Source organism: Chlorocebus sabaeus, chromosome 20, assembly GCF_047675955.1.
Source record: "Chlorocebus sabaeus isolate Y175 chromosome 20, mChlSab1.0.hap1, whole genome shotgun sequence".
Lineage (NCBI taxonomy): Eukaryota > Metazoa > Chordata > Mammalia > Primates > Cercopithecidae > Chlorocebus > Chlorocebus sabaeus.
In genome coordinates, this window is record NC_132923.1 from 90,553,387 (window position 1) to 90,578,797 (window position 25,411).

At 47.1% G+C, this 25,411-nt stretch overlaps 2 protein-coding genes across 3 annotated transcripts in view; one reads left to right on the forward strand and one right to left on the reverse strand.

Annotated features, from left to right (window-relative positions):
- UQCRH (ubiquinol-cytochrome c reductase hinge protein) lies at window positions 1-11,037 on the reverse strand. Of its 2 annotated transcripts, XM_073007342.1 has the most exons (5): window positions 10,822-10,973; window positions 7,522-7,548; window positions 6,568-6,715; window positions 6,296-6,457; window positions 1-225 (listed from the first exon to the last, which is right to left on the reverse strand). In XM_073007342.1, exons 3-5 carry the CDS (start codon window positions 6,628-6,630, stop codon window positions 193-195), a joined length of 258 nt encoding a protein of 85 aa, XP_072863443.1. In that variant the 5' UTR covers window positions 6,631-6,715; window positions 7,522-7,548; window positions 10,822-10,973; the 3' UTR covers window positions 1-192. The 2 variants fall into 2 exon arrangements, with proteins under 2 accessions (XP_072863443.1, XP_072863442.1); XM_073007341.1 differs by lacking the exon at window positions 6,568-6,715 and having other exon boundaries at window positions 10,822-11,037.
- Window positions 11,025-25,411, forward strand: part of LRRC41 (leucine rich repeat containing 41) — a 25,843-nt gene continuing 11,456 nt past the window's right edge. The window contains exons 1-3 of the mRNA XM_007978905.3: window positions 11,025-11,517; window positions 16,534-16,620; window positions 17,577-17,647. Coding sequence (XP_007977096.1) covers window positions 11,319-11,517; window positions 16,534-16,620; window positions 17,577-17,647 — 357 coding nt within the window. The 5' untranslated portion in view covers window positions 11,025-11,318. The remainder of the gene's footprint in view (window positions 11,518-16,533; window positions 16,621-17,576; window positions 17,648-25,411) is intronic.

The following is a 25,411-nucleotide window of genomic DNA, read 5'->3' on the forward strand; positions in this document are numbered from 1 at the left end:
TTTGCAGATCACAGAACTTTTATTAAGATGGAATCACTGCGAATTACATAGAAGCTATCAGCCTAAGCCAAAATCCATGAGGTTCATGTGAACTTACAGTTACACAAATAAGAAACAAATGGTATATCCAAAACCATAAGGAAATATTCTGATGCCCAGAAGATGAAGGCTGGGGTGAATAAGTCCACACATTTATTTCAAGTTGTTAAAGAGTTTGTGGGCCACCTAGATAGGGGAAAGAAAAGGAGGTAATCAATTGGCAGCTTTAATGTCATGGCTTACAAGGTCCCTCAAGACCTGAAACTACTGCCTCTCTTCTCACAACTCCCCTTCTCACATATGCACGCAGCACTTGAGTCCTAGTGAACTCCCTACTTGTTTCATCTTTTATTCTTCCTTTAGAATTTAGATCTTATACATGTCATTTCCTGCAAGCCTTCTCTCAATAAACCCCTATCCACACACAAATCTGTCCCTATTTTTCCACAGAAACCCGTACCTCCCCATCAGTGATATTAACATTACATATTAATTCAACACATATTCACAGGACATCTTCTATATGCCAGGTAGTGTTCTAAGTGCTGAGTGAGTTATAACTGTAACAAGATACATCTGTCACTTAAGAAACTTACAGGGTAATGAGTCAAAATGAACACATAAATAAGGTAACCTCTGATAATGGGAAATGCTAGGAGGAAAATAAATGGGAGGCAGGGCGGGGCAGAGGGGTTCAGTTAATAGTACCCTGAGAAAGTTATACCTGAGACTTACCAAAGTTTAGCACTTGTTCTACTTCTGTTTCCTATGCTGGCTCATAAACTCAGTGAATGAAGGAACTATGTCTATCTTACTCCCAGATCCTAAACCAGTGCTTGGCTCATAAATATATGTAAATGTTTTTAGAATGACCACACAGTGGGAGGGGGAAAATCAATAGGAGGGGATATTAATTAAGGGAACAGATCATGACTTGCTTATTTTGAACATTTCATATAAATCGTATCATATGATATTTTTCACTTTGTGACTGGCTTTTTTCCCTTAGCATTTAGCATGTTTGCTAAGTTTATCCATATTGTAGCATGTTCAGTACTTAATTTCTTTCGTTAAAAATTGTGGTAAAATACACATAACATAAAATTTACCACTTTAGTAATTTTTTCTTTTTTCTACTTTAATCTTTTTTTTTTTTTTTTTTTTTTTTGAGGCAGAGTCTTGCTCTGTCCCCTAGGCTGGAGTGCAGTGGTACAATCTTGGCTCACTGCAACCTCTGCCTCCCAGGTTCAAGCGATTCTCCTGCCTCAGACTCCTGAGTAGCTGGCATTACAGGCATGTGCCACCACTCAGCTAAATTTCTGTATTTTTAGTAGACACAAGGTTTCACCATGTTGTCCCAGGTGGTCTCAAACTCCTGACCTCAAGTGATGTGCCTGCCTTGGCCTCCCAAAGTGTGGGGATTGCAGGTGTGAGCCACTGTACACGGCCCCACTTTAATCATTTTTAACTGTACACTTCTGTGGCAGTTAAGTACATTCCCATTGTTCTACAACCATACAGTCTCCTACAATCTCTAGAACTTCCAATCTTGGGAACTTTTTCATCTTACTAAATCAAAACTATATCCATTAAACAGTAACTCTCCACTTCCTTTCTCCCCTTAGCTCCTGATTACTACCATTCTACTTTCTGTCTCTATGAATGTGACTACTATTCTAGGTACCTCACAGAAGTGGAACGATACAACGTTTGTCCTCCCTGACACTTAGTATAATGTCTCTAAGGTTCATCAATGTTGCAGCATGTGTCAGTTTCCCTTCTTTTTTTTTGAGACTTTTTTTTGAGTTTTGCTCTTGTTGCCCAGGGTGGTGTGCAATGGCGCAACTTTGGCTCACTGCAGCCTCCGCCTCCTGGGTTCAAGCAATTCTCCTGTTTCAGCCTCCCGAGTAGCTGGGATTACAGATGCATATACCACCAAGCCCAGCTAATTTTTGTGTTTTTAGTAGAGACGGGGTTTCATCATATTGGTCAGGCTGGTCTCGAACTCCTGACCTCAGGTGATCTACTGTCTTGGCCTCCCAAAGTGTTGGGATTAAAGATGAGAGTCACTGTGCCCGGCCTATGTCTTTCTTTATATCTCTTTCCCCTACTTACTGGTTTCTTTTTTCTTTTTTGAGACAAGGTTTGTTGCCCAAACTGGAGTATAGTGATACAATCATAGCTCACTGCAGCCTCAACCTCCCAGGCTCAAGCAATCCTCTCACCTCAGCCTCATGAGTAACTGGGTCCACAGACATGTGCCACCATGCCCTGCTCATTTTTTTTTTTTTTTTTTTTTTTTTAAGAGATGGGCCCTCCCTATGTTGCCCAGACTGGTCTCAAAGTCCTGTGCTCAACTGATCCTCCGCCTTGGCCTCCCAAAGTACTGGGATTACATGTGTGAACCACTGCACCTGGACCGGTTTCTTATTTTAAATTTCTCTTTAAATAACACCCAAATTGGCCAAAAGAAAAAATTTAATAAGAGCACCATCTTTTGGCATATTTTATATACAGAATTGCATATTACCTTAAATTCTTAACAAACCTAAATTTTGGTGAAAATCTAGGAATCAAGAAATCCTGCCCCAGTTTTGTTTTTTTTTGTTGCTTTTTTTTTTTTTTTTTTTTGAGACAGAGCTTTGCTCTGTCACCCAGGCTGGAGTGTAATGGCGCGATCTCAGCTCCCTACAACCTCCGCCTCCTAGGTTCAAGCAATTCTCCTGCCTCAGCCTCCTGAGCAGCTGGGATTACAGGTGCCCACCACCACACCCAGCTAATTTTTATATTTTTTAGTAGAGACAGGATTTCGCCATGTTATCCAGGCTGGTCTTGAACTCTTGACAGCAGGTGATCCACCTGCCTCGGCCTCCCAAAGTGCTGGGATTACAGGCGTGAGCTGCTGTGCCCAGCCCCTTCTTTTTTTTTTGAGACGGAGTCTCGCTTTGTCACCTAGGCTGGAGTGCAGTGGCACGATCTCGGCTCGCTGCAAGCTCTGCCTCCCGGGTTCACACCATTCTCCTACCTCAGCCTCCCAAGTAGCTAGGACTACAGGCATCTGCCACTACACCTGGCTAAATTTTTTGTATTTTTAGTAGAGACAGGGTTTTACTGTGTTAGCCAGGATGGTCTTGATCTCCTGACCTCATGATCCGCCCGCCTCGGGCTCCCAAGGTGTTGGGATTACAAGCAAGAGCCACCGCGCCAGGCCCCCTTCTATTTTAAGGCTGCATAATATCCCATTGTATATACAGAGCACATTTTAAAAAAACCTTTTCATCCATGGAGGGACACTTGGGTTGTTTCTACCTTTTGGCTATTGTGAATATGAATATGGAAATATCTGTTTAAGCCTACTCTCAATACTACTGGGTATATACCTAGAAGTGAAATTGCTAGATCATATAGTACATAATTCTATGTTTAATATTTTGAGAAAAGAACTTGATTTTTTTTTTTTTGAGACAGGGTCTCATTCTGTCACCCAGGCTGGAGTGCAGTGGCGTGATCATGGCTCACTGAAGCCTTGACTTCCCCAGGCTCAGGTGATCCTCCCACCTCAGCCTCCCAAGTTGTTAGGACTACAGGTGTGAGCCAGCATGCCCGGTTATCTTTTTATATATATATTTTTTGTAGAGACAGGGTTTTACCATGTTGCCCAGGCTGGTCTTAAACTCCTGGGCTCAGGTGATCCACCTGCCTTGAGCTCCTAAAGTTCTGGGATTACAGGCATGAGCCACCGTGCCCAGCCTAGCTGATGGACATTTATGGTGTTTCCACTTTTTGGGTAGTATAAAAACAATGCTTCTATGAACATTTGTGTACAGGTGTTTATGTGAACATATGTTTTCATTTCTCTTGGGTATATATCTTCGAGTGGAATTGCTGTGTCATACATTAACTGTATGCTTAGCCTTTTGAAGAAGTGCCAGATGTTTTCCACAGCGGCTGTACCAATTTACACCTTTACTGACAGCATATGAGGTTTCCAACTTTCCCACATCCTCTTCAACACTCGTTATCTTTTTTATTATAGCCATCCTAGTGGGCAGTGGGTATAAAGTGTTATGGTAGTATCCCTGATGGCTAATGATGTTGAATATCTTTTCATATGTTTATGGGCCATCCAATTAGTTTTAATAGAAGCAACCACATAAAACTTTGCTTACGTATAATTTATGTAAAATACCTTACTGTGTTATATGTAAGAGTCAAGCAGAAGTTTACTTTTATTACTTTTGATTTTTTAAAAATAGAGACAGGGTTCTCCTGTGTTGCCCAGGCTAGTCTTGAACTCCTGGGGTCAAGGGATCCTCCTGCCTTGGCCTTCCAAAAGTGCTAGGATCATAAGCGTCAGCCACCATGCCCTGCCTGATAAGTTTACTTTTAAAAAACAACCCCTTGAGGCCAGGTGTGGTATCTCACACCTGTAATCCCAACACTTTGGGAAGCTGAGATGAGTGGCACATGTGAACCCAGGAGTTCTAGACCAACCTGGGCAATACAGCAAAACCCCATCGCTACAAAAAGTACAAAAATTACCCAGGCATGGGCCAGGTGTGGTGGCTCACGCCTGTAATCTCAGCACTTTGGGAGGCTGAGGCAGGTGGATCACTGGGGGTCAGGAGTTTGAGACCAGCCTGGCCAACATGGTGAAACCCTGTCTCTACTAAAAATACAAACAAACAAACAAACAAAAAATTAGCTGGGTGTGGTGGCGTGCATCTTTAATCCCAGTTACTCGGGAGGCTGAAGCAGGAGAATCACTTGAACCTGGGAGGTAGAGGTTGCAGTCAGCTGAGACTGCACCACTGTACTCCAGCCTGGGTGACAAAGTGAGAATCAGTCTCAAATTAAAAAAAAAAAAAAAAAATTACCAAGGCATGGTAGCATGTGCCTATAGTCCTGGCAACTCCGGGGCTAAGGCAGAATAATTGCTTGAACCAGGAGGTAGAGGCTGTACTGAGCTATGATCGTGCCACTGCATTCCAGCCTGGGTGACAGAGCAAGACCTTATCTCAAAAAAAAAAAAAAAAGAAAGAAAGGCTGGGTGCTGTGGATCATGGGATCGGGAGATTGAGACCATCCTGGCTAACGCCGTGAAACCCCGTCTCTACTAAAAATACAAAAAAAAAAAAATTAGCTGGGCATGGTGGCGGGCGCCTGTGGTCGCAGCTACTTGGGAGGCTAAGGCAACAGAATGGTGTGAACCTGGGAAGTGGAGCTTGCAGTGAGCCGAGGTCGTGCCACTGCACTCCAGCCTGGGCAGCAGAGCCAGACTGCGCCTCCAAAAAAAAAAAAAAAAAAAAGCAACCTTTTGGACCAACTACTATATATTAGACACATTTGAGGATACAAATCATTATTATTATTTTTTGGTACAACCTCGGCTCACTGCAAGCTCCACCTCCCAGGTTCACGCCATTCTCCCGCCTCAGCCTCCCAAGTAGCTGGGACTACAGGCGCCCGCCACCACGCCTGGCTAATTTTTTGTATTTTAAGTAGAGACGGGGTTTCACCATTCACAGGATGGTCTCGATCTCCTGACTTCGTGATCCACCCGCCTCGGCCTCCCAAAGTGCTGGGATTACAGGTGTGAGCCATCGCGCCTGGCCAATACAAATTATTTTTAAAGAACAGTCTGTTATTGAAGAGTATAAAATCCAGCTTCCCCACTGTTTAGCAGTGCATGTTGGGATGTTTATTTTTTTTCTCTGAGCCTCAGTTTCTATCTGTGAAATGGGATAATGATACCTATCTCCAGTGGAAGTAGTAAGGATTAGGCAAGATTATTTACAGGCCAGGCACAATGGCTCATGCCTATAATCCCAGCACTTTGGAGGGCCAAAATGGGAGGATTACTTGAGCCCAGGAGTTTGAGACCAGCCTGGGCAACATAACAAGGCCCCATCACTAGAAAAAATTAAAAAATAAAAAATTAGCCTCCCATGATGGCATGCACCTATAGTCCCAGCTACTTGGGAGGCCAAGGCAGGATCACTTAGGCCCAGGAGTTCAAGGTTGGCACTGAGTTATGATCATGCCACTGTACTTCAGCCTGGGCAACATAGTGAGACCCTGTCTCAAAAAAATAAAATAGGTTATTTACATAAAATGCTCAGCACTGTACATCACATATATTGGGCCCAGAGTAAATACTCACTGATGGGCCTTCCCCTAGCATGGAAAGATTGTCAGCACCAAGTTTTCCCTGACCATTGCAACCTTTCCCCTTCCTGACTTCAGACGGACTTACGCAATGGTCCCTTGCATGCAAGAAGTCTAAGAGCTCCTCCGTGCAATCCTCTTCTGTACGTGATCGAGAGGATACACGCTCATCACAGAGCTCTAGCCGCTCCCGGGCCTTTACACATTTCTCCAACTGCTCGCATTGCTCTCTCACTGTTGTTAGGGGATCCTGATGTAGAAATAGAAAAACAACAAAATGGGGATTTTTAGCGGAGACCCACCAAACACATATGCTTTGATTAACACAACCACCAAACCAAGGTGCTGCCTCTGAATTACCGTGCAGAAGGCCAGCTGGCAGAGCCACACTGCCGCCAGAAATGGCAGAATGCGGTCTCCCATTCAATTCTGATGCTAAGTAGTAGGGAAAAGTTTCACATTCCTGCCTTCCAAGGTTGCCAGTATGCACTGAAAGCCTCAGTCCTATCTGAAAAACAAGGTGGTAAAGGAAACCTGGCCAAACTTGAAATAGATCTATAGGAGGCCTTACTTGTTAACATGGCATTTTGGAATATGTCACATCTGAAATTTCAAATCCCCTTGTCTGAGAACCAGGCCTATGCACCCCAGCTGCCCAGCTAGAAAGGCAATGCTAATATAGAGAAGGACTATCTAACAAAGGTTCCCTCAGAGTTCTTTTTTTTTTTTTTTAAGATGGAATTTCGCTTTTGTTGCCCAGGCTGGAGTGCAATGGCACGATCTTGGCTCACCGCAACCTTCGCCTCCTGGGTTCAAACAATTCTCCTGCCTCAGCCTCTCGAGTAGCTGGGATTACAGGCATGCGCCACCACGCCCAGCTAATTTTGCATTTTTAGTAGAGACGGGGTTTCTCCACATTGTTCAGGTTTGGTCTTGAACTCCCGACCTCAGGCAATCCGCCTGCCTCGGCCTCCCAAAGTGCTGGGATTACAGGCATGAGCCACGATGCCTGGCCCAAAGTTCTTTATTAAACCACAAATAGCAGATGATTGAGTGCCAGGCCCTCAAGATGCCGTCTGCTCCCTGACCACAACTGAAGAAGCCCCAAACCCAGAATAGACTTAGCTTCCAAGGCTCACACCCCAAACACGGTGTGGGCTCACACCCCAAACAATGCACGGGAAGTATCAAAGCTTATTCCACCCCCATTATCTACAAGGTATCAAGTAAAGAGTCGTTAAAATGCCCTTAGAGTTTCATGAGGCTCAAACCCTGCTTTTACTGAGATGTTTCCAAACCTGAGACAGTTCTTACCACTAATTCCTCCTCTTCCTCTTCCTCCTACAAAAGGAAAACAAAATTAATGTTAGCAGCAATTTTATGACATATTTATTCCTGATCATACTGATGTAATTACTGAAGATAGACATTGACACTGCTATTAATGATGTTATTTTGTTTTCTGTGTTCTATGATGTTTTTACATTTTAGAGGCCTTGCTAATCCTGGAGCTAATTCTGCTCTTCCAGGGCTAGCTAATTTTTAGACAGCAAACTTGCCTGCGAGCATACCTTTCATATGCAACCTAACTATCCAAAGCGCTTGTAGCCAACTGCCTCCTTTATCTTTTGTTTTGTTTAAGAGACAGGGTCTTGCTCTGTCACCCAGGCTGTAGTGCAGTAGTGCCATCATAGCTCACTGCAGCCACAAACTCCTGGGCTCCAGTGATCCTCCTGCCTCAACCTTCTAAGTAGTTAGGACTATAAGCACACACCACATGCCCGGCTAACTTAAACATTTTTTTTTAGTAGAGACAGGGTCTCATTTTGTTGCCTAGGCTGCTCTCAAACTCTTGGGCTCAATCAATCCTCCTACCTCGGCCTCCCAAAGTGGTGGGATTATAGGCATTAGCCACTCGGCCTGGCCCTGCCTCCTTTATCTAAGTTTCATACACTAAGCTCCTGTTTCCCCTTCTCTAAATCACCCCAGGGACAAATATAGGACAACTAGGAACCAGCCCTATAAGCCAGAGCCCAACGAAATTATTCAAACCATCCAATCCTAAATTTGAGCAAGTGTACCTACCCTGCCCACCAACTCCTTCCCATAGAAACTAAGGTGCTGAGCCATGCTTCCTTCCCCTCACACCTTCTGCCTCCTGACTAGCTCGGACACTTCCGCATACAGCCCTGCATTTTTTTGTGTGGTATATCCCTCTTTCGGGAACTTTAAGTAATAATAAACTCTTCTTTCAAAGGCAGTTGACTGCAGGTCTGTCACCTTACCATACTTGGTTAAAAGGAATCCCAGGTTCATTTCAAGACAGAGACACCATCTCACTTTCATTAAACAAGAACCTAAGTGTGCTTAATACTCTCCAGTTTACAAAGCACCTTCATATCTAATATGATTTAATTAATCACAACAGTCCCTTAAGGAAGTAATCCCAGTTTAGAGATAATAAACAGTAATTAGACATCTTCTGATACAGATTCAAGCTGCCAGATGTTCACATGGGGCCTATACAATCTAAAATATTTGTCCCAGTATTGCTACAAATAGCTAAATTTAGTCCTTACATCCCAAACCAAGTTAGGAGGAAAACCCATTGTTTTCTAGACTACGAAAAAAAAAAAAAAAAGAATTATGGGTCCCTCATAGAATACCCTAGTTTATTTTATTATTATTATTATTTTTTGAGACGGTGTCTTGCTCTGTCACCCAGGCTGCAGTGGCACGATCTCGGCTCATTGCAAGCTCTGCCTCTCCGGTTCATGCCATTCTCCTGCCTCAGCCTCCCAAGTAGCTGGGACTACAGGCACCCGCCACCACGCCCGGCTAATTTTTTGTATTTTTAGTAGAGACGCGGTTTCACTGTGTTAGCCAGGATGGTCTGGATCTCCTGATCTCGTGATCCGCCTGCCTTGGCCTCCCAAAGTGCTGGGATTACAGGTCTGAGCCACCGAGCCCGGCCAGAATACCCTAGCTTAAAAGTGACTGCTTATTTACTTTCTTTTCTCATCTACTGCAGCGGTGGATCCTGCTGACCTTTCTGCCTATCTGAGGCAGGCTCCATTTCTTTCTTTTCTTTCCTCTTTTTCTGAGACAGGGTCTCACCTGCGTTGCCTGGCTGGAGTGCAGTGACACAATCACGGCTCACTGCAGCCTGAACTTCCTGGGCTCAAACTCCTGAGCAGTTGAGACCACAGGCGTTCACCACCATGCCCGGCTAATTTTTGTGTTTTTTGTAGAGACGGGGTTTGACCACGTTACCCAGGCTGGTCCAACTCCTGAACTCAGGCAACGCGCCTGCCTCGGCTGTCCTCCCAAAGTGCTGGGATTACAGGCGTGAGCCACTGCGCCCGGCCTCAGGCTCTATTTCTTTTTAGAAATAATAAGACGAGAAAAATTAAGGGATATATAAGTCTCCAATTATTCTGAACCCACAGCCCAGAACGGCTGCCCCGAAGTGACCAGAGAACAGGCAGGAAATGAGATTAGAAACAAATAGTGGCTGTGTCGCATAATGGGTAAGAGTCCCGGTTCTAGAACCGCGCTGCTTGGCTGCAATTCCTGGCTGCACCAATATGTTAGCTGTGTGACCTTAGAAAAGATATTTAACCTCTGCGCTTGTTTCCTCATCTGTAAAAATGGCACTAATAGTACCTAACACTTACTTCATAGGAATAATGTGTAGATGAAATGAATTAGGGCCGGGCGCGGTGGCTCACGCCTGTAATCCCAGGACTTTGGGAGGCCGAGGTGGGCGGTTCACGAGGTCAGGAGCTCGAGACCAGCCTGGCCAACATGGTGAAACCCCCGTCTCTACTAAAAACACAAAAATTAGCCGGGCGTGGTGGTGGGCACCTGTAGTCCCAGCTACCCAGCTACTTGGGAGGCTGAGGCAGGAGAATCGCCTGAACCAGGGAGGCGGAGGTTGCAGCGAGCCGAGATCGCGCCACTGCACTCCAGCCTGGGCGACAAAGCGAGACTCCATCTCAAAAAAAAAAAAAAAGAAAAGAAAAAAGAAAAAAGAAATTAATTAGTGCATGTAAAGCACTTGGAATAGCAAGCAGTCAATAAATACTTATCATAGCAGCACTCTTTCCCTAGGAAAGAGCTCCCTCTTCCATCACAGAATAACATCGTACATTTCTTCACTGTCCCCAAAGACACACACCTTCCTCAAAGAAAAGGAAATCACAAGGCCAGGTCTTCCGAGCCTCCCCAATAGATATGGTAGGGATTCCTAACCTGAGCTGGGGCAAGGTGGTCTGTTTGCTCCCCAAACCTGTGAAACGCGGGTTTCAGAACATCTGACTGACTGCAAACATAGGTCATATTTTTACAAGACTTTAGTCCACAAAACATTTTCGCTCTCAAACCTTCACTACATTCACAGAATGGAGAAGCCGAGGCCCAGAGAAAAACTAGTCATCTATCTGTCCAAAGTCACCGGACGAATTCTGGGGAAAGGTCGAGGGAACTAGAGCTCCCGACCCTGCAAATCCTAGAGGGTAAACTGGGGTCTAAGAGGGCCCCGTGCGTGTTTTGGCGGGCTAGGTCTTGGGCTTCAGGACAGAGAAGAGGGTCGAGTGGATCGCCTTGCCTTACCTCCTCAGGATCTCCGGACTCGGTAAGCATCTTTCGCTCGTCCTCCAGTCCCATGTCTGGCTACGGTTCTAGATTCAACAAGAGCAGCAACAGCGGCACCTAATCCACTTCAGGATCAAGAAGGACTTGTAAGGGTCACTCAGCGGAAATCCGGCGATCTGGCCGGAAGTGCGGCATACTCATCGTGGTCGCGAACACATGCTCAGATTGGCATGTACTACCGGCCACAGGCAGGGGCTAGGGGTAGCTGATGTTTGCACCTGAGGAGACTTTGCAAGAAACATCCCCTTAGTCCCACCAGACCCAAGTATAATTGATCTAGGAGTTCATCTAAAATAGTAGGTCCTAAGAGACTTGGAAAGTATGCTAATTTATTCGAAATTCCTTTAGCATAATTCACATTCTTCCCCATATCGATTATGGAGCCGTCCTAACTGCTGACCTTTTCAAGATGGCGGTCTGCGGGCGACACTCTCGGGCTCGCGCACCTCCCCAAGATGGCGGCGCCCGAGGCCTGGCGCGCCCGGAGTTGCTGGTTCTGTGAGGTAGCGGCGGCAACGACCATGGAGGCCACGTCCCGGGAGGCGGCGCCAGCGAAGAGCTCGGCCTCGGGCCCCAACGCTCCCCCCGCCCTGTTCGAGCTGTGCGGGCGGGCGGTGAGCGCCCATATGGGGGTTCTGGAGAGCGGGGTGTGGGGTAAGTCGCGGGGTGAGGGGCTATCTCTGGCTAAGAGCAGGGGGCGGCCCAGCGGCCGGGGGGCGCGGGGGGCGAGGCCGGGAGGCCCGGGGCAAGGCCCAGCCTGGGGCACTGAAAGCCGGATCGTAGGATCGGAGCATGAATTTTGTGACTGACAGGGCTGGACAGAGTAAAAACGGAGACCTAATGGGCAGGCTGACCCGCACCGCGGCCTGGCTCGGGGGCGCGGGGGGCGAGGCCAGGAGGCCCGGTCTGGAGCGAAGGAGGCTGGGCCCGGGCGACTGAGGCTGGACTGGCGGGCCGGAGCTGTGGGCCGCGAACTGACACTCGGCTGGGCCGGGCAGGGGAGTCTCGGATGTCGAACCGGTGGGCAGTGATGGCCCGGCTGCCCTGGGGCAGGGGCCGAGGTTAGGAGGCCCGGCCTAAGGCCAGGAGGCCAGGCCCGGGGCCACCGAACCTGACTGATGGAACGGGACCCCCAGTATCTGCCTGACACGCCACAGGGGTCGAGACTCCGGAGGCCAAGCCGATGGGCGGAGGGGAGGACAGCGGATTTGAGAGCGAGGGAATGGGGCAGGGGGAGAGGCCGAAAGGCTCGGGGCGCCGCGGCCTGTCTGACGGCCCAGGGCTGACGGGAGCGAACCGACAACCGGGGTCTCGGGTGCCAAACTGACTGAGCGACCGAGCGACCCGCAGGACAGGGAGCGCCGGAGGCCACTCGGATCGGCTCGAGCGGCGAGGAGGGGCCGGAGAGCGAGTGGAGGGGGGCCCGGAGCGGCTTCAACAAGCGAGGGAGGCTCGAATGATGGACAGGCGGGAAGGGCCAAGGAGGCCCCAAGCGGGGCGACGGCCCGGGGATCCCGGACTGCCGGGCTGCCGTGGCAGGGGGCGCGGCGCCGCCAAGAGGCCTTGGGCTGAATGGGAGTGAACGGGGGCCTCAGGCCTGAGGGCGGCCGGGACCAAAGGGCCGGGCCTGGGTGGAGGGCGGCCTGGGGCGCCGGGATGAACAGCCGGGGAGGGCGAACCGGCCAGTTGGGCTGGGAGGCGGGGCTGTGGGTTGGGGACCGCCGGCCACGGCCTGGCCACTGACGAAGGAAACGGGTCCGCGACGTGGGGCTAGTGAAAGAGGGAAAGCGAGGCTCTGCCAAGCAGGCCTGGCCGCCCTGGGGATAGGGGAGGCCTCGGGCCTGCGAGGCTGCTGGTGTGAGGGTGGGGTCCGGAGGCCGGGGCTGGAGTTGGGCGAGGAGGTGGCAGGCCCGGCCGAGGCCTGCCGGGGAGGGTGGCAGGAGAACAGGGCCCGGGCCTGGAGGCGGCGCGGGGGAGGTTCCACCAGGAGGCCTTGCGGGTGGCCGTGGCGTCTTTGCAGGAGGAAGGCCCTGGTCAGGACAAGAGTGAGGACTTTGAGGACTTGAGGTTGCAGGGTGGGGGGTTTGAGTTATGCCATGAGGAGGGGGTGTGGGGAAAAGGCCCTGGAGTTTGGGGGCGCTGCAGCTCCGGGATAAGCTGGAGGGTGGTCGGGGAGGGCCTTGGCTGTGGGAGTGGAGCCCAGTACGGTGAGGCCTGAGTGTCCTGCATAGTGGTGGTGGAAGAGGCTGTTAGAAGTCGGGCCGGTGTAGGGGACACTGGAGGCTCCAGGCCAGCCAGAGGCTGAGAAGACAAGGGGCAGGCCCACCCATGGCGAACATGAGGAAAGTCTCCGTTCTGAGCTGAGCAGGGAGCTCAGAAAAGTCCTAGGGCATGGGGAAGAAGGCAGACAGGGTCTGGCTTGTCTGCCTGGAGCTTCTGGGATGCTAAGACTGGCTAAAAAGGAAGATGACTGGGTGTGGAGGCCCAGGTTGGGAAGCAGCAGCATTAAAGGTGCAGGCTAGAAAGAAGCCAGGAAAATCCCAGCTTAAGAAGAATGGAGAAAGGAAGAGAGGAGTTTGTGGGTAACAGGGGATGAGAATTCCTGTGGCTGTGAGAAGGGATGGCTAACTAGAGGAGAGCAGGTTGGAGGGGCTCTGAGGAACTTCTTCCCCTGTTGCTTCTTCCCCCCAAAACAATTGACAGTTTACTGAATCTCCATTTCCCCTTCTCCCTCCCCCATCACTGCTGTACATACCACCATCCCATTACTGGCTGAGCCCCCAGCGAGGTTGAGAGGAGACAGGGGAGGAAGAGCTCCTGTGGGCCTAGACCAGAAAAAGCTGAATCAAGTGAGGCCTTTTAGGAGAATAGCCAAGGAAGAGGCCTGCTAAGCATTACTATTTTGGAGGAAGGTCTCAGTGTGGGCTAACAGCCAGGAAAGTCTTCCTGGAGGTAGTGAACTAGCATCGCTTTGTGTAAGGAGTTGGGGCAGCAGAGGTATAGAGGCAGCAGAAAAGGGTACAATGAGGAAACTTAAGTAGAATAAGGTATATTATACCTTGAATACCAGGATGTGGAGTTTGGACTTTATCATGAATGCAGCAGAGAGACCTCCAAGGGTTTTGAAGAGGGAAATGTCATCACCAAGAGCAGGATGAAGAGGGACTGGATAGAGACTGAAGCGAAGCAGAGCAGTTAAGCTGTTGTAATAGACCAGATGAAAGGTGATGTGGACTACATTCGTGTGTAAAAGCATAGGGAATTAACACTTTCATTCAGCAGGTACATTGAGGACCTACAATGTACAAAGAATTATACTAGATTCTTGATGTCAAGATTCAGTAATTCTGTAAATAAAAATAAAAAGAGACCCTGGGGCGGAAGTTTCGGTATACTCCAAGATCTTAGACTTGTTCTTTTTCTTTGAGATGGGGTCTCACTCTGTTACCCAGGCTGGAGTGCAGTGGCATGATACCAGCTCACTGCCACCTCTATCTTCTGGGCTCAAGCAATTCTCCCACCTCAGCCTCCCAAGAAGCTGGGACCACAGGTGTGCCCCACAACACCCGGCTAATTTTCTCTGTATTTTTGGTAGAGACGGGGGTTTCCCATGTTGCCCAGGCTGGTCTCAAACTCCTGGGCTTAAGCAATGTCCCCCACCTCGACCTCCAAAGATTACAGGGATTACAGGTGTGAGTTTGACTTGTTCTTGATTGGACAGAGATGCCACTGACAGGATAAAAATAACAACCAACATTTAGTGAGCTTATTATGGCTGGGCATTATTTTAAACAGATTATAAGCATGATCTTCCCAACAATATCATGAGTTAATTACTGTTATCTCCACTTTATTTTATTTTTGAGACAGAGTCTTGCTCTGTCGCCCAGGCTGGAGTGCAATGGCGCCATCTCAGCTCACTGCAATCTCTACCTCCTGAGTTCAAGCGATTCTCGTGCCTCAGCCTCCCACGTAGCTGGGATTACAGGCATGCATCATTACACCTGGCTAATTTTTGTATTTTCAGTAGAGACGGGGTTTCACCATGTTGGTCAGGCTGGTATCAAACTCCTGACCTCAAGTGATCTGCCCGCCTTGGCCTCCCAAAGTGCTGGGATTACAGGTGTGAGCCATTGCATCCCACCTATTTTTTATTTTTTGAGGCAGGGTCTTGCTCTGTCACCCAGGCTGGAGTGCAGTGGTCTAAGCACAGCTCGCTGCAGCCTCGACCTCCTGGGCTCCAGCCATCCTCCCACCTTAGCTTCCCAAGTAGCTGTGACCACAGGTGCACACCATCACACTCTGCTAATTTTTGTTTTGTTTTGAGATGGGTTCTCACTCTATCACTTGGGCTCAAGTACAGTGGTGTAAGCATAGCTCACTGTAGCCTCGAACTCCTGAGCTTAAGCGATCCTCTTGTCTTAGACTCCCAAAGTGCTGGGATTACAGGTGTGAGCCACTGTGCGTGGCCTCCATTTTTTTCCAGTTGAAGAAACAAAGGCTTAAAGAGGCTTAAATAATTTGTCCAAGGATTCACATTTAACTAAATAGTTAGGATTTCACCCAGATTTTTCCTAGAGGCCAAACCCTTTAGACACTATACTATAACGGCTCTTAGAACTAGAGAAGTTGGCAAGAGCAGGTTGGTATTAAGATATATTGACTTTTAGCCGGGTGCAGTGGCTCACGCCTGTAATCCCAGCACTTTGGGAGGCCGAGGCAGGCGGGTCACGAGGTCAGGAGATCAAGGCCATCCTGGCTAACACAGTGAAACCCCGTCTCTACTAAAAATACAAAAAATCAGCCGGGCGTGGTGGTGCGCGCCTGTAGTCCCAGCTACCCAGGAGGCTGAGGCGGGAGAATGGCATGAACCCGGGAGGCGGAGCTTGCAGTGAGCCGAGATCGTGCCACTGCAGCCTGGGCGACAAAGCGAGACTCCGTCTCAAAAAAAAAAAAAAAAAAAGATATATTGACTTTAGAGACATGAATTGTTTCTCTTCTTCATAGGAAAGTACTAATTCAGGATATAGCAGTAGCCCAAAGGATGGTAGTGGTTAATCTGGAAGAATGGGAAGGGAATTCAGGAAAGACTTAATAAAGGGCATGTGATACTTGAAAGATGAGTAGTTGATATACTGAAAGTGGCAATGACATTCCTATTAGAACAGCATGACAAAGGACATTCCTGTTGGAAAGAACAGCATGACAAAGGTACAGGGGCAGAAAGCAGCATGTTAGGTAAACGAAAAAGTAGTTAAATGTGGCTGAAATGTAAGAGGCAAAGCAGGGAGCTGATACTAGCAGGGCAGATTATGAAAGACCTTTTATCACACATATTCAGTAGGTCCTTTTCAATGCCAAATGGTTCATTTTGCTTGGGCAGAAGTGAACTGACCAGCTCCTAAAAAGCATGTCAAGCTCATTTAGCATGTCAGCTTGTTTTGCGGGATGATCTCACCCTGGCCCCTGAAATTCCAGCTTCCAACTGAGTGGCTGAAGATAAGTGGACTAGAGTTTGGAACAGATCTAGATTAGCTTCTAGAGGCTCCATTTGTCAAGTGAGAAGTCTACCCTTCCATTTTCCTTTCCAGTAGAATAAATAATGCTTGGAACCCTCTTGAGTGGGAGGGGGAGGGGAGGAAAAGTAAACTTTTGTTTTGATTTTTGTAGCCCTCCCAGGCCCAATACTTCAAAGCATCCTACCTCTGCTCAATATATATTACTTGGAGAGGATTGAGGAAACTGCCCTCAAGAAAGGTGAGTATCTTTCTGTCTCTTTCTCAGTCAGTGATTATGAGCAAGGCACCATAATGTTCTTCAGGTAAATATTACACCTGATACCTGCTAGAACTTCATGCTTTTTTTTTTTTTTTAATACGGAGTCTTGCTCTGTTGCCCAGGGTGGAGTGCAGTGGTGCAATCTTGGCTCATGGCAAGCTCCGCCTCCTGGGTTCACACCATTCTCCTGCCTCAGTAGTAGTAGCTGGGACTACAGGCGCCTACCACCACGCCCGGCTAATTTTTTTTGTATTTTTAGTAGGGACGGAGTTTCAACGTGTTAGCCAGGACGGTCTCAATCTCCTGACCTCGTGATCCACCTGCCTCGGCCTCCCAAAGTGTTGAGATTACAGGCTTGAGCCACCGCACCTGGCCTTAGAACTTCATGCTTTTCAAAAAGTACCTTCACACCTATTTTTCTTCCTCATTCCTCAGTGTCCTGTGAAACACAAAGCCAAGTATATGATCTTTATTATACTGATAAAAGTGAGACACAGGCACACCACAATTAATAGCAAAGCCAGAACAACCCAGATCTTCCGAATCTTAGTTTCTCTATTTTACCAAGCTTCCTCCCCTCATTAGACACATCTGTTAACAGCTAACATTGAACCCTAATGTGTCAAGCACTGTCCGAGGCACTTTACCTAGAAAAACTCATTTACTCTAATCCTTTCAACAACCCTATGAAATAACTGTTATTAACATTTTACAGATGAGGAAACCGAACCACAGAGAAATTAAGTAACTTGCCCAAAGTCACATAGCTGGAGTGTAGTTTGCTGATATTCACACCCAGGCAATCTGTCTTTAGAGCCAGTGTTCTTAATCACTCTGCCATATTGCTCCTGTGAACCCGGAGGACAACATTAAAGGTTGATGTACTTTACTCATGGTGGCCAGCAAGCAGCCAAGTGTGATATTTCTCCTTACAGGCCTCTCCACTCAGGCCATCTGGCGCCGACTCTGGGATGAACTGATGAAGACACGGCCTTCCAGTTTGGAAGTAAGTTATCAGGTAGAACACTAGCCTGATTTTGCATGGTAAAAGCAGGAATAGCACACAAACACAAGCTGGGTACTGGTAAAGTGCAGAGGCAGTGATGGAATGGATGTGGGAGGAGGGCTCTGATGGCTTGTCACAAGGTTTTGGTCCATTTGGCATTTGTCACTGAATTGCTTGCTCACCATATTTGCAGGGGACACAAAACAGGGAAAGTTAGTGATCACAATGGATGGCAGAGCCAGGATTCCTAGAGTTCTTGATGCAGTGGTCAAATCTAACAAAATGAAATTTAATAGAATACACCAATACTTCAATGAGTTTTAAAAGTTCCAATTACATGGCCTCAGGATGTGGGATGAAGTAGTCTGCTTAGTAACAGCTTGTATAAAAAAGATTAAGGGAGTTTAGTCAACAATATGTTGAAGCCACTCATAATGACTATACCTTGAGCTGTGTGAACTAGTGTAAATATAGTATAGGCTGAAGGACAAGGTGGACAACAGTCCTGCCTAGCTCTGCAATGGTCAGGCTACCCATGGAGTATGGAGAAAGAAGTCAAAGCCACATTATGTGAGTCAGATTGGGAAGACTGGAGATGTTTTTCCTGAAAAAGAGAAGACATGGGAAACATGACCCATCTTGAAATATATGAATGGCTGTCACATGAAGGAGGGATTAATAGACTTGTTCTGGATGGAAGCTAATGGAAGATACATTTTTGCTAACCTGAAGTTTATGTAAAGCTTAAACCCTGAGCTTATGAAACAAGCTAATTCTAGAGGTAATAAACTTCCCAATCACTAAGTTCAAATGGAGTCTGGATAACTCCTTGACACACGGGTGTTCTGCAGGGGATTCAGCATTGTAAAAGGGGTTGCACAAGATGACTTTTAGGGTTCCTTTTAGCCCTGGGATTCTATTATTCACTGATACAGATATAAATCACTGGAGCTCTCATTTAAGCAGAGCTTCTTTTACTCCCCCATCACTAGGTGATGGGGTACATTTAATTCAATAAACATTTACTGAAACTTAACCAGGTACCAGATCTTGGAAGAACAGATGCAGCCTCTAATCTTAAAGACCTACCAGTTGTTTTGTTTTGTTTGAGACAGAGTTTCGCTCTTGTCGCCCAGGTTGGAGTGCAATGGCTCAATGCAACCTCTGCCTCCCAGGTTCAAGCAATTCTCCTGGCTTAGCCTCTCGAGTAGCTGGGATTACAGGCATGCGCCACCACACCCAGCTACTTTTTTTGTATTTTTAATAGAGACAGGGTTTTTCCATGTTGGTCAGCTGATCTCGAACTCCTGACCTCAGGTGATCTGCTCGCCTTGGCCTCCAAAAGTGCTGGGATTACAGGCATGAGCCACTGTGCCCGGCAAGGACCTACCAGTTTAATAGGGAAATCTACAAATAGATCACATATGATAGGATAAGTGGTGTAACAGAGGATAGTAAGGAGGTTGAGAGAGAACAAGAAAGTCTCTTCTAGGAAGTAGTATTTGAACTGGGCCTTCTATGGTGAATGAGGCCAAATAACAGGTGGAAACAAAGCTAATGTCAGGAATTGGAGATTTAATTTCTGGGGATGCACTGGGTTCAGTAACATTGAGCCCCATCTCCTTCAGCTTATTCACTTCCAAATCTGGATTGCAACCCTTGAAGTTCAGAATGAGGACACCAGGCCTTATGAGGAAGAGAAGCAGACTCAAGAATATTAGAAAACAGTAACTGCTTTTTGCTATTTTTAAGGAAACATCAGATTCACTTTGTTCACAAGCAGTATAGTTGACCAGCAGGTGATAAAGATTATATTTTTCTCTTGGAGAAAGCTTTCTGGAAAAGAATACACTTATTCAGCGCCTGCTCAGTTCCATGTATTATGCTAGGTTCCAGGGATACAATCAATGGTGAGCAAAACAGATATAGATATAGAATGCTTATAATGCAATAATATTTCAAACTGTGTAGTACTGGGGTATATAAAGAGATCTGTGAGGTCAGGCATGGTGGCTCACACCTGTAATCTTAGCACTTTGGGAGGCTGAGGCAGGTGGATTGCTTGAACCCAGGAGCTCAAGGCCAGCCTGGGCAACATGGCAAGACCTCATCTCTACTAAAAATACAAAGAATTGGCTGGGCATGGTGGTGCATGCCTGTAGTCCCAGATACTCGGGAGGCTAAGGTAGGAGGATCACTTGAGCCTGGGAAGTCGAGGCTGCAGTGAGCCAAGATCGCACCACTGTACTCCAGCCTGGGCAACAGGAGAGAGACCCTGTCTCAAAAAACTAACAAACAAAAAAAGAGGTGTGCATAATAGAATAGATACTCTGGAGAAAAAGCAATGAATAAATTAAGATTTACACAATAAATTATTCTCTAGCAATTGGTTAGCCATTTGGAAAAAGTTAAGTTAGAGCCTCACTTTATAGTATACTTTAATGACTTCAGTATAAAGAATAGGCACAGTGGCTCACGCCTATAATCCCAGCACTTTAAGAGGCCAAGGCGGTCGGATCATGAGGTCAGGAGTTCAAGACCAGCCTGGCCAAAATGGTGAAACCCCATCTCTACTGAAAATACAAAAATTAGCTGGGAATGGTGGCATGTGCATTTAGTCCCAGCTACTCAAGAGGCTGAGGCAGGAGAATTGCTTGAACCCAGGAGGCGGAGGTTGCAGTGAGCCAAGATCGCACCACTGCACTTCAGCCTGGGCGACAGAGCAAGACTCCAACTCAAAAAAAAAAAAAAAAAAAGATTTCGTTGTAAAAAGTAAAAGCTCAAGAGTTGGGTACAGTGGCTCACATTTATAATCCCAGCTACGGCAGAGGCTGAGGTGAGAGGAACAGCTTGAGCCTAGGAGTTGCAGGCATGTGATCATGCCACTACATTCCAGCCTGGGTGACAGCACGAAACCATGCCTCTTAAAAAAAAAAAAAAAGGCCAGGTGCGGTGGCTCACACCTGTAATCCCAGCACTTTGGGAGGCCGAGGTGGGTGGATTGCCTGAGCTCACAAGTTTGGGACCAACCTGGGCAACGTGGAGAAACCCTGTCTCTACAAAAAAATAGAAAAATTATCCTGGTGTGGTGGTGTGCACCTGTAGTCCCAACTACTCAGGAGGCTGAGGTGGGAGGGAGCCCAGGAGGCAGAGGATGCAGTGAGCTGAGATCACACCATCGCACTCCAGCCTGGGCAATAGAGCCAGAGCTTGACTCAAAACAAAAACACAAAAAATCAGTTTCAACACCAAAGAAGAGAAAAAAATAAAAATTTAAAAAATAAAAATAATCAACAGGCCAGGTGTGGTGGCTCACACCTGTAATCCCAGCACTTTGGGAGGCCGAGGTGGGCAGATCACTTGAGGTCAGGAGTTGAGACCAGCCTGGCCAACATGGTGAAACCCCATCTCTACTAAAAATACAAAACTTAGGCCGAGCACCGTGGCTCATACCTGTAATCTGAGTACTTTGGGAGGCCAAGGTGAGCAGGTCACTTGAGGGTCAGGAGTTGAGATGAGCCTGGCCCACATGGTGAAACCCTGTCTCTACTGAAAATCAGGTGTGGTGGTGCATGCCTGTAATCCCAGCTACTCTGGGATTACTACTTGGGGGGCTGAGGCAGTAGAATTGCTTGAACCCAGGTGGCAGAGGTTGTAATGAGCTGAGATTTTACCACTGCACTCCAGCCTGGGTGACACAGTGAGACTCTGACTCAAAAAAAAAAAGATAAAAAATAAAAATACAAAAACTAGCTGGGCGTGGTGGTGCATACCTGTAATCTAAACTCCTTGGGAGGCTGAGGCATGAGAATCACTTGAACCCAGGAGGCAGAGGTTGCAGTGAGACTAGATTGCTCCATTGCACTCCAGCCTGGGTGACAGAGTGAGACTCTGTCTCCAAAAATAATAAAACCAATAAACAAAAGTAAAAGCAAAATCAGGCCAGGTGTGATGGCTCACACCTGCAATCCCAGAAAAACTTTGGGAGGCCAAGGTGGTCAGATCGCTTGAGTCCAGGAGTTCAAGAACAGCCTGGGCAACATGACAAAACCTTGTTTCTACAAAAAATACAAAAGTTAGCTGGGTGTGCTGGTGTACGCCTCTAGTCCCAGCTATTCGGGAGGCTGAGGCAGGAGGATCAACTGAGCATCAGAGGTCGGTCAAGGCTGCAGTGAGCAATGATCATGACACTGCACTCCAGTGTCATAACCCTGTCTCAAAAAAAAAAAAGAGCACAACTAAAAATATAATAAAAGTGACTATCCTAATCTCAGGATGGAGAGAGTACTAATTTTGTTTTGTTTTGTTTTGAGAGGAAGTCTCGCTCTGTTGTCAGGCTGGAGTGCAGTGGTGCGATCTCAGCTCACTGCAACCTCTGCCTCCTGGGTTCAAGTTATTCTCCTGCCTCAGCCTTCCTAGTAGTAGCTGGGACTACAGGTACGCGCCACCACACCCAGCTAGTTTTTGCATTTTTAGTAGAGACGAGGTTTCACCATGTTGGCCAGGATGGTCTCCATCTCTTTTTTTTTTTTTTGAGACGGAGTCTGGCTCTGTCACCCAGGCTGGAGTGCAGTGGCCAGATCTCTGCTCACCGCAAGCTCCGCCTCCTGGGTTTACGCCATTCTCCTGCCTCAGCCTCCCAAGTAGCTGGGACTACAGGCGCCGCCACCTCGCCCGGCTAGTTTTTTGTACTTTTTAGTAGAGACAGGGTTTCACCGTGTTAGCCAGGATGGCCTCGATCTCCTGACCTCGTGATCCGCCCATCTCGGCCTCCCAAAGTGCTGGGATTACAGGCTTGAGCCACCGCGCCCGGCCGGTCTCCATCTCTTGACCTCATGATCCACCCGCCTCGGCCTCCCAAAGTGCTGGGATTATAGGCATGAGCCACTGTGCCCAGCCAAGAGTGCTAATTATTAAATGTACAGAACCAAGAAAGAAAATACAGACATATTTAACCACATAAAATATTAACACTATCTTCAGGACTTTGTATTAATTAAATTTTAAAAAAAATGCCAACATCATAACCAAATTTTAAAAGGTAAATACACTATGAAAGAACATTTGCAACAATATTTGCAAAACAAAGGGACACAAAATAAGAAAAAGACAAATATCCCAGTAAAATGAGTAAGGATTTGCACACATCACGAAACATACAAAAATCCCTAGTAAAGTGAAAAATGTTAAGTCTCATGATAAAACTGAGAAAGTAAAATTTCACCACTTAGTTTAGTAAAGTCTTGTTTTGATTTGGTTTTCATTGCAAAGGTAATGCCTAGGTTTGGCCATGGGTGGGTGAAATTTGCATTTTAATATGCTGTTGGTGGTAACAGAAATTGTTGTAACTTTCTTGGTAGGCAATCTGGTAATATTTGTTCAGACTTTAAAATATTTAGGCTGGCTGGGTATGGTGGCTCTTACCTGTAATTCCAGACTTTAGAACACCAAGGCAAGAGGATCACTTGAGCCCACGAATTCGAGACCAGTCTGGGCAACACAGGGAGACCCCATCCCTGCAATAATTTTTTTTTTTTTTTTTTTTTTTTTTTTTTTTTTTTTTTTAAGACAGAGTCTCTCTCTGTCTCCCAGGCTGGAGTGCAGTGGTATGATCTTGGCTTACTGCAACCTTTGCCTCACAGGTTCAAGTGATTCTCCTGCCTCAGCCTCCAAAGTAGCTGAGATTACAGGCGCCCATCACCAGGCCTGGCTACTTTTTGTATTTTTAGAGACGAGGTTTCACCACATTGGCCAGGCTGGTCTCGAACTCCTGACCTCAAGTGATCCCCTGGCCTTGGCCTCCCAAAGTGCTGGGATTACGGGTATAAGCCACTGTGGCCAGCCTGCAATAATTTTTAAAAATTAGCTGGGCTTGTTGACATGTACCTCCCAGCTAACTGGGAAGCTGAGGAGCCCAGGAGGTTGAGGCTGCAGTGAACTATAATAGCACCACTGCACTCTAGCCTGGCTGACAGAGACCCTCTCTTCCCCAGAAAATTTATGCTGGGCATGATGGTGGCTTACACCTGTAATCCCAGCACTTTGGGAGGCCAAGGCAGGTGGATCACCTGAGGTCAGGAGTTCAAGACCAGCCTGGCCAATATGGTAAAACCCCGTCTCTACTAAAAATACAAAACTTAGCTGGGCGTGGTGGCACATGCCTGTAGTCCCAGCTACTCAAGAGGCTGAGGCAGGAGAATCACTTGAGCCTGGGATGTGGAGGTTGCAGTGAGCCAAGATTGCACCATTGCACTCCAGCCTGGGCGACAGAAAAAGACTCCATCTCAAAAAAAAAAAAAAAAAAACCTGCTGGAGCAACATAGTGAGACCTCATCTCTACAGAAAAAATTTAAAAATTAGCTGTGCATAGTGGCATGCGTCTATAGTCCCTGCTACTTGGGAGGCTGAGGCAGGAAAATTGCATGAGACCCGGAGTTCAAGGCTACAGTGAGCTATGATCTCACCACTGCACTGTAGCCCTGGGTGATGGGGCAAGACCCTGTCTCTTAAAAAAAATAATTTGGCTAGAAGTTCTGCTTTTTAGAATTTATAGTATATAAAAATTGAGATACTCATGAAGATTTATTTCCAGATGTATATTACAGAAGAGTTCAATATAAAAAAGCTAGAAACAGGGTCAGGCACTGTGGCTCACACCTGTAATCCCAGCACTTTGGGAGGCCAAGGCGGGCAGATCACTTGAGGTCAGGAGTTCAAGACCAGCCTGGCCAGCATGGCGAAACCCCATCTCTACCAAAAATACAAAAATTAGCCAGGCATGGTGGCACGTGCCTGTAATCCTAGCTTGGGAGGCTGAGGCAGAATAGCTTAAACCTGGGAGATGGAGGTTGCAGTGAGCCGAGATCATGCCACTGTACTCCAGGCTGGGCAACAGAGTGAGAATGTCTTAAAAAAAAAAAAAAAACCAAAACCTAGAAACAGGCCAGGCGTGGTGGCTTATTCCTGTAATCTCAACACTTTGGGAGGCCAAGGCAGGCAGATCAACTGAGCTCAGGAGTTTGAGACCAGCCTGGCCAACATGGCGAAACCCTGTCTACTAAAAAATACCAAAAAATTAGCTAGACATGGTGGTATGCACCTGTAGTCCCAGCTACTGGAAGGCTGAGGCATGAGAATTGCTTGAACCCGGGAGGCAGAGGTTGCAATGAGCTAATATCCTGCCACTGCACTCCAGCCCAGATCAGGGCGACAGAAAAACTGTCTCAAAAAAAAAAAAAAAAAAAAAAAAAAAGCTAGAAATAATGGAAATATTCAATACAGCAAGTATTATTACATATGGTACACATTTTCAAAAGAAAATATTCTAAAAACATTTGAATACATGGTATGTTTTAAAAGCCCAACATTTGAAACTGTTCAGAATTGTCTCAATGTTGTAAAAACAAATACATGTAGCTACTCTCATATACTTAAATACTCCAGAGTTAGTTTACACTTTTTTTGAGACGGTCTCACTCCAGTTGCCCAGGCTGGAGTACAGTGGCACAATCTTGGCTCACTGCAGCCTCAACCTCCCAGGCTCAGGCAATCCTCCCACCTCAGCCTCCCAAGCAGCTGGATTACAGGCGTGCACCACCATGCCCGGCTAAACTTTTCCTATTTTTAGTAGAGATAGGGTCTTGTCACGTTGCCCAGGCTGGTCTCAAACTCATGGACTCAAGCAATCTGCCTGCCTTGGCATCCCCAAGTGCTGGGATTACATGCATGAGTCACCATGCCTGGTCCATGATTTTTCATTTGCTT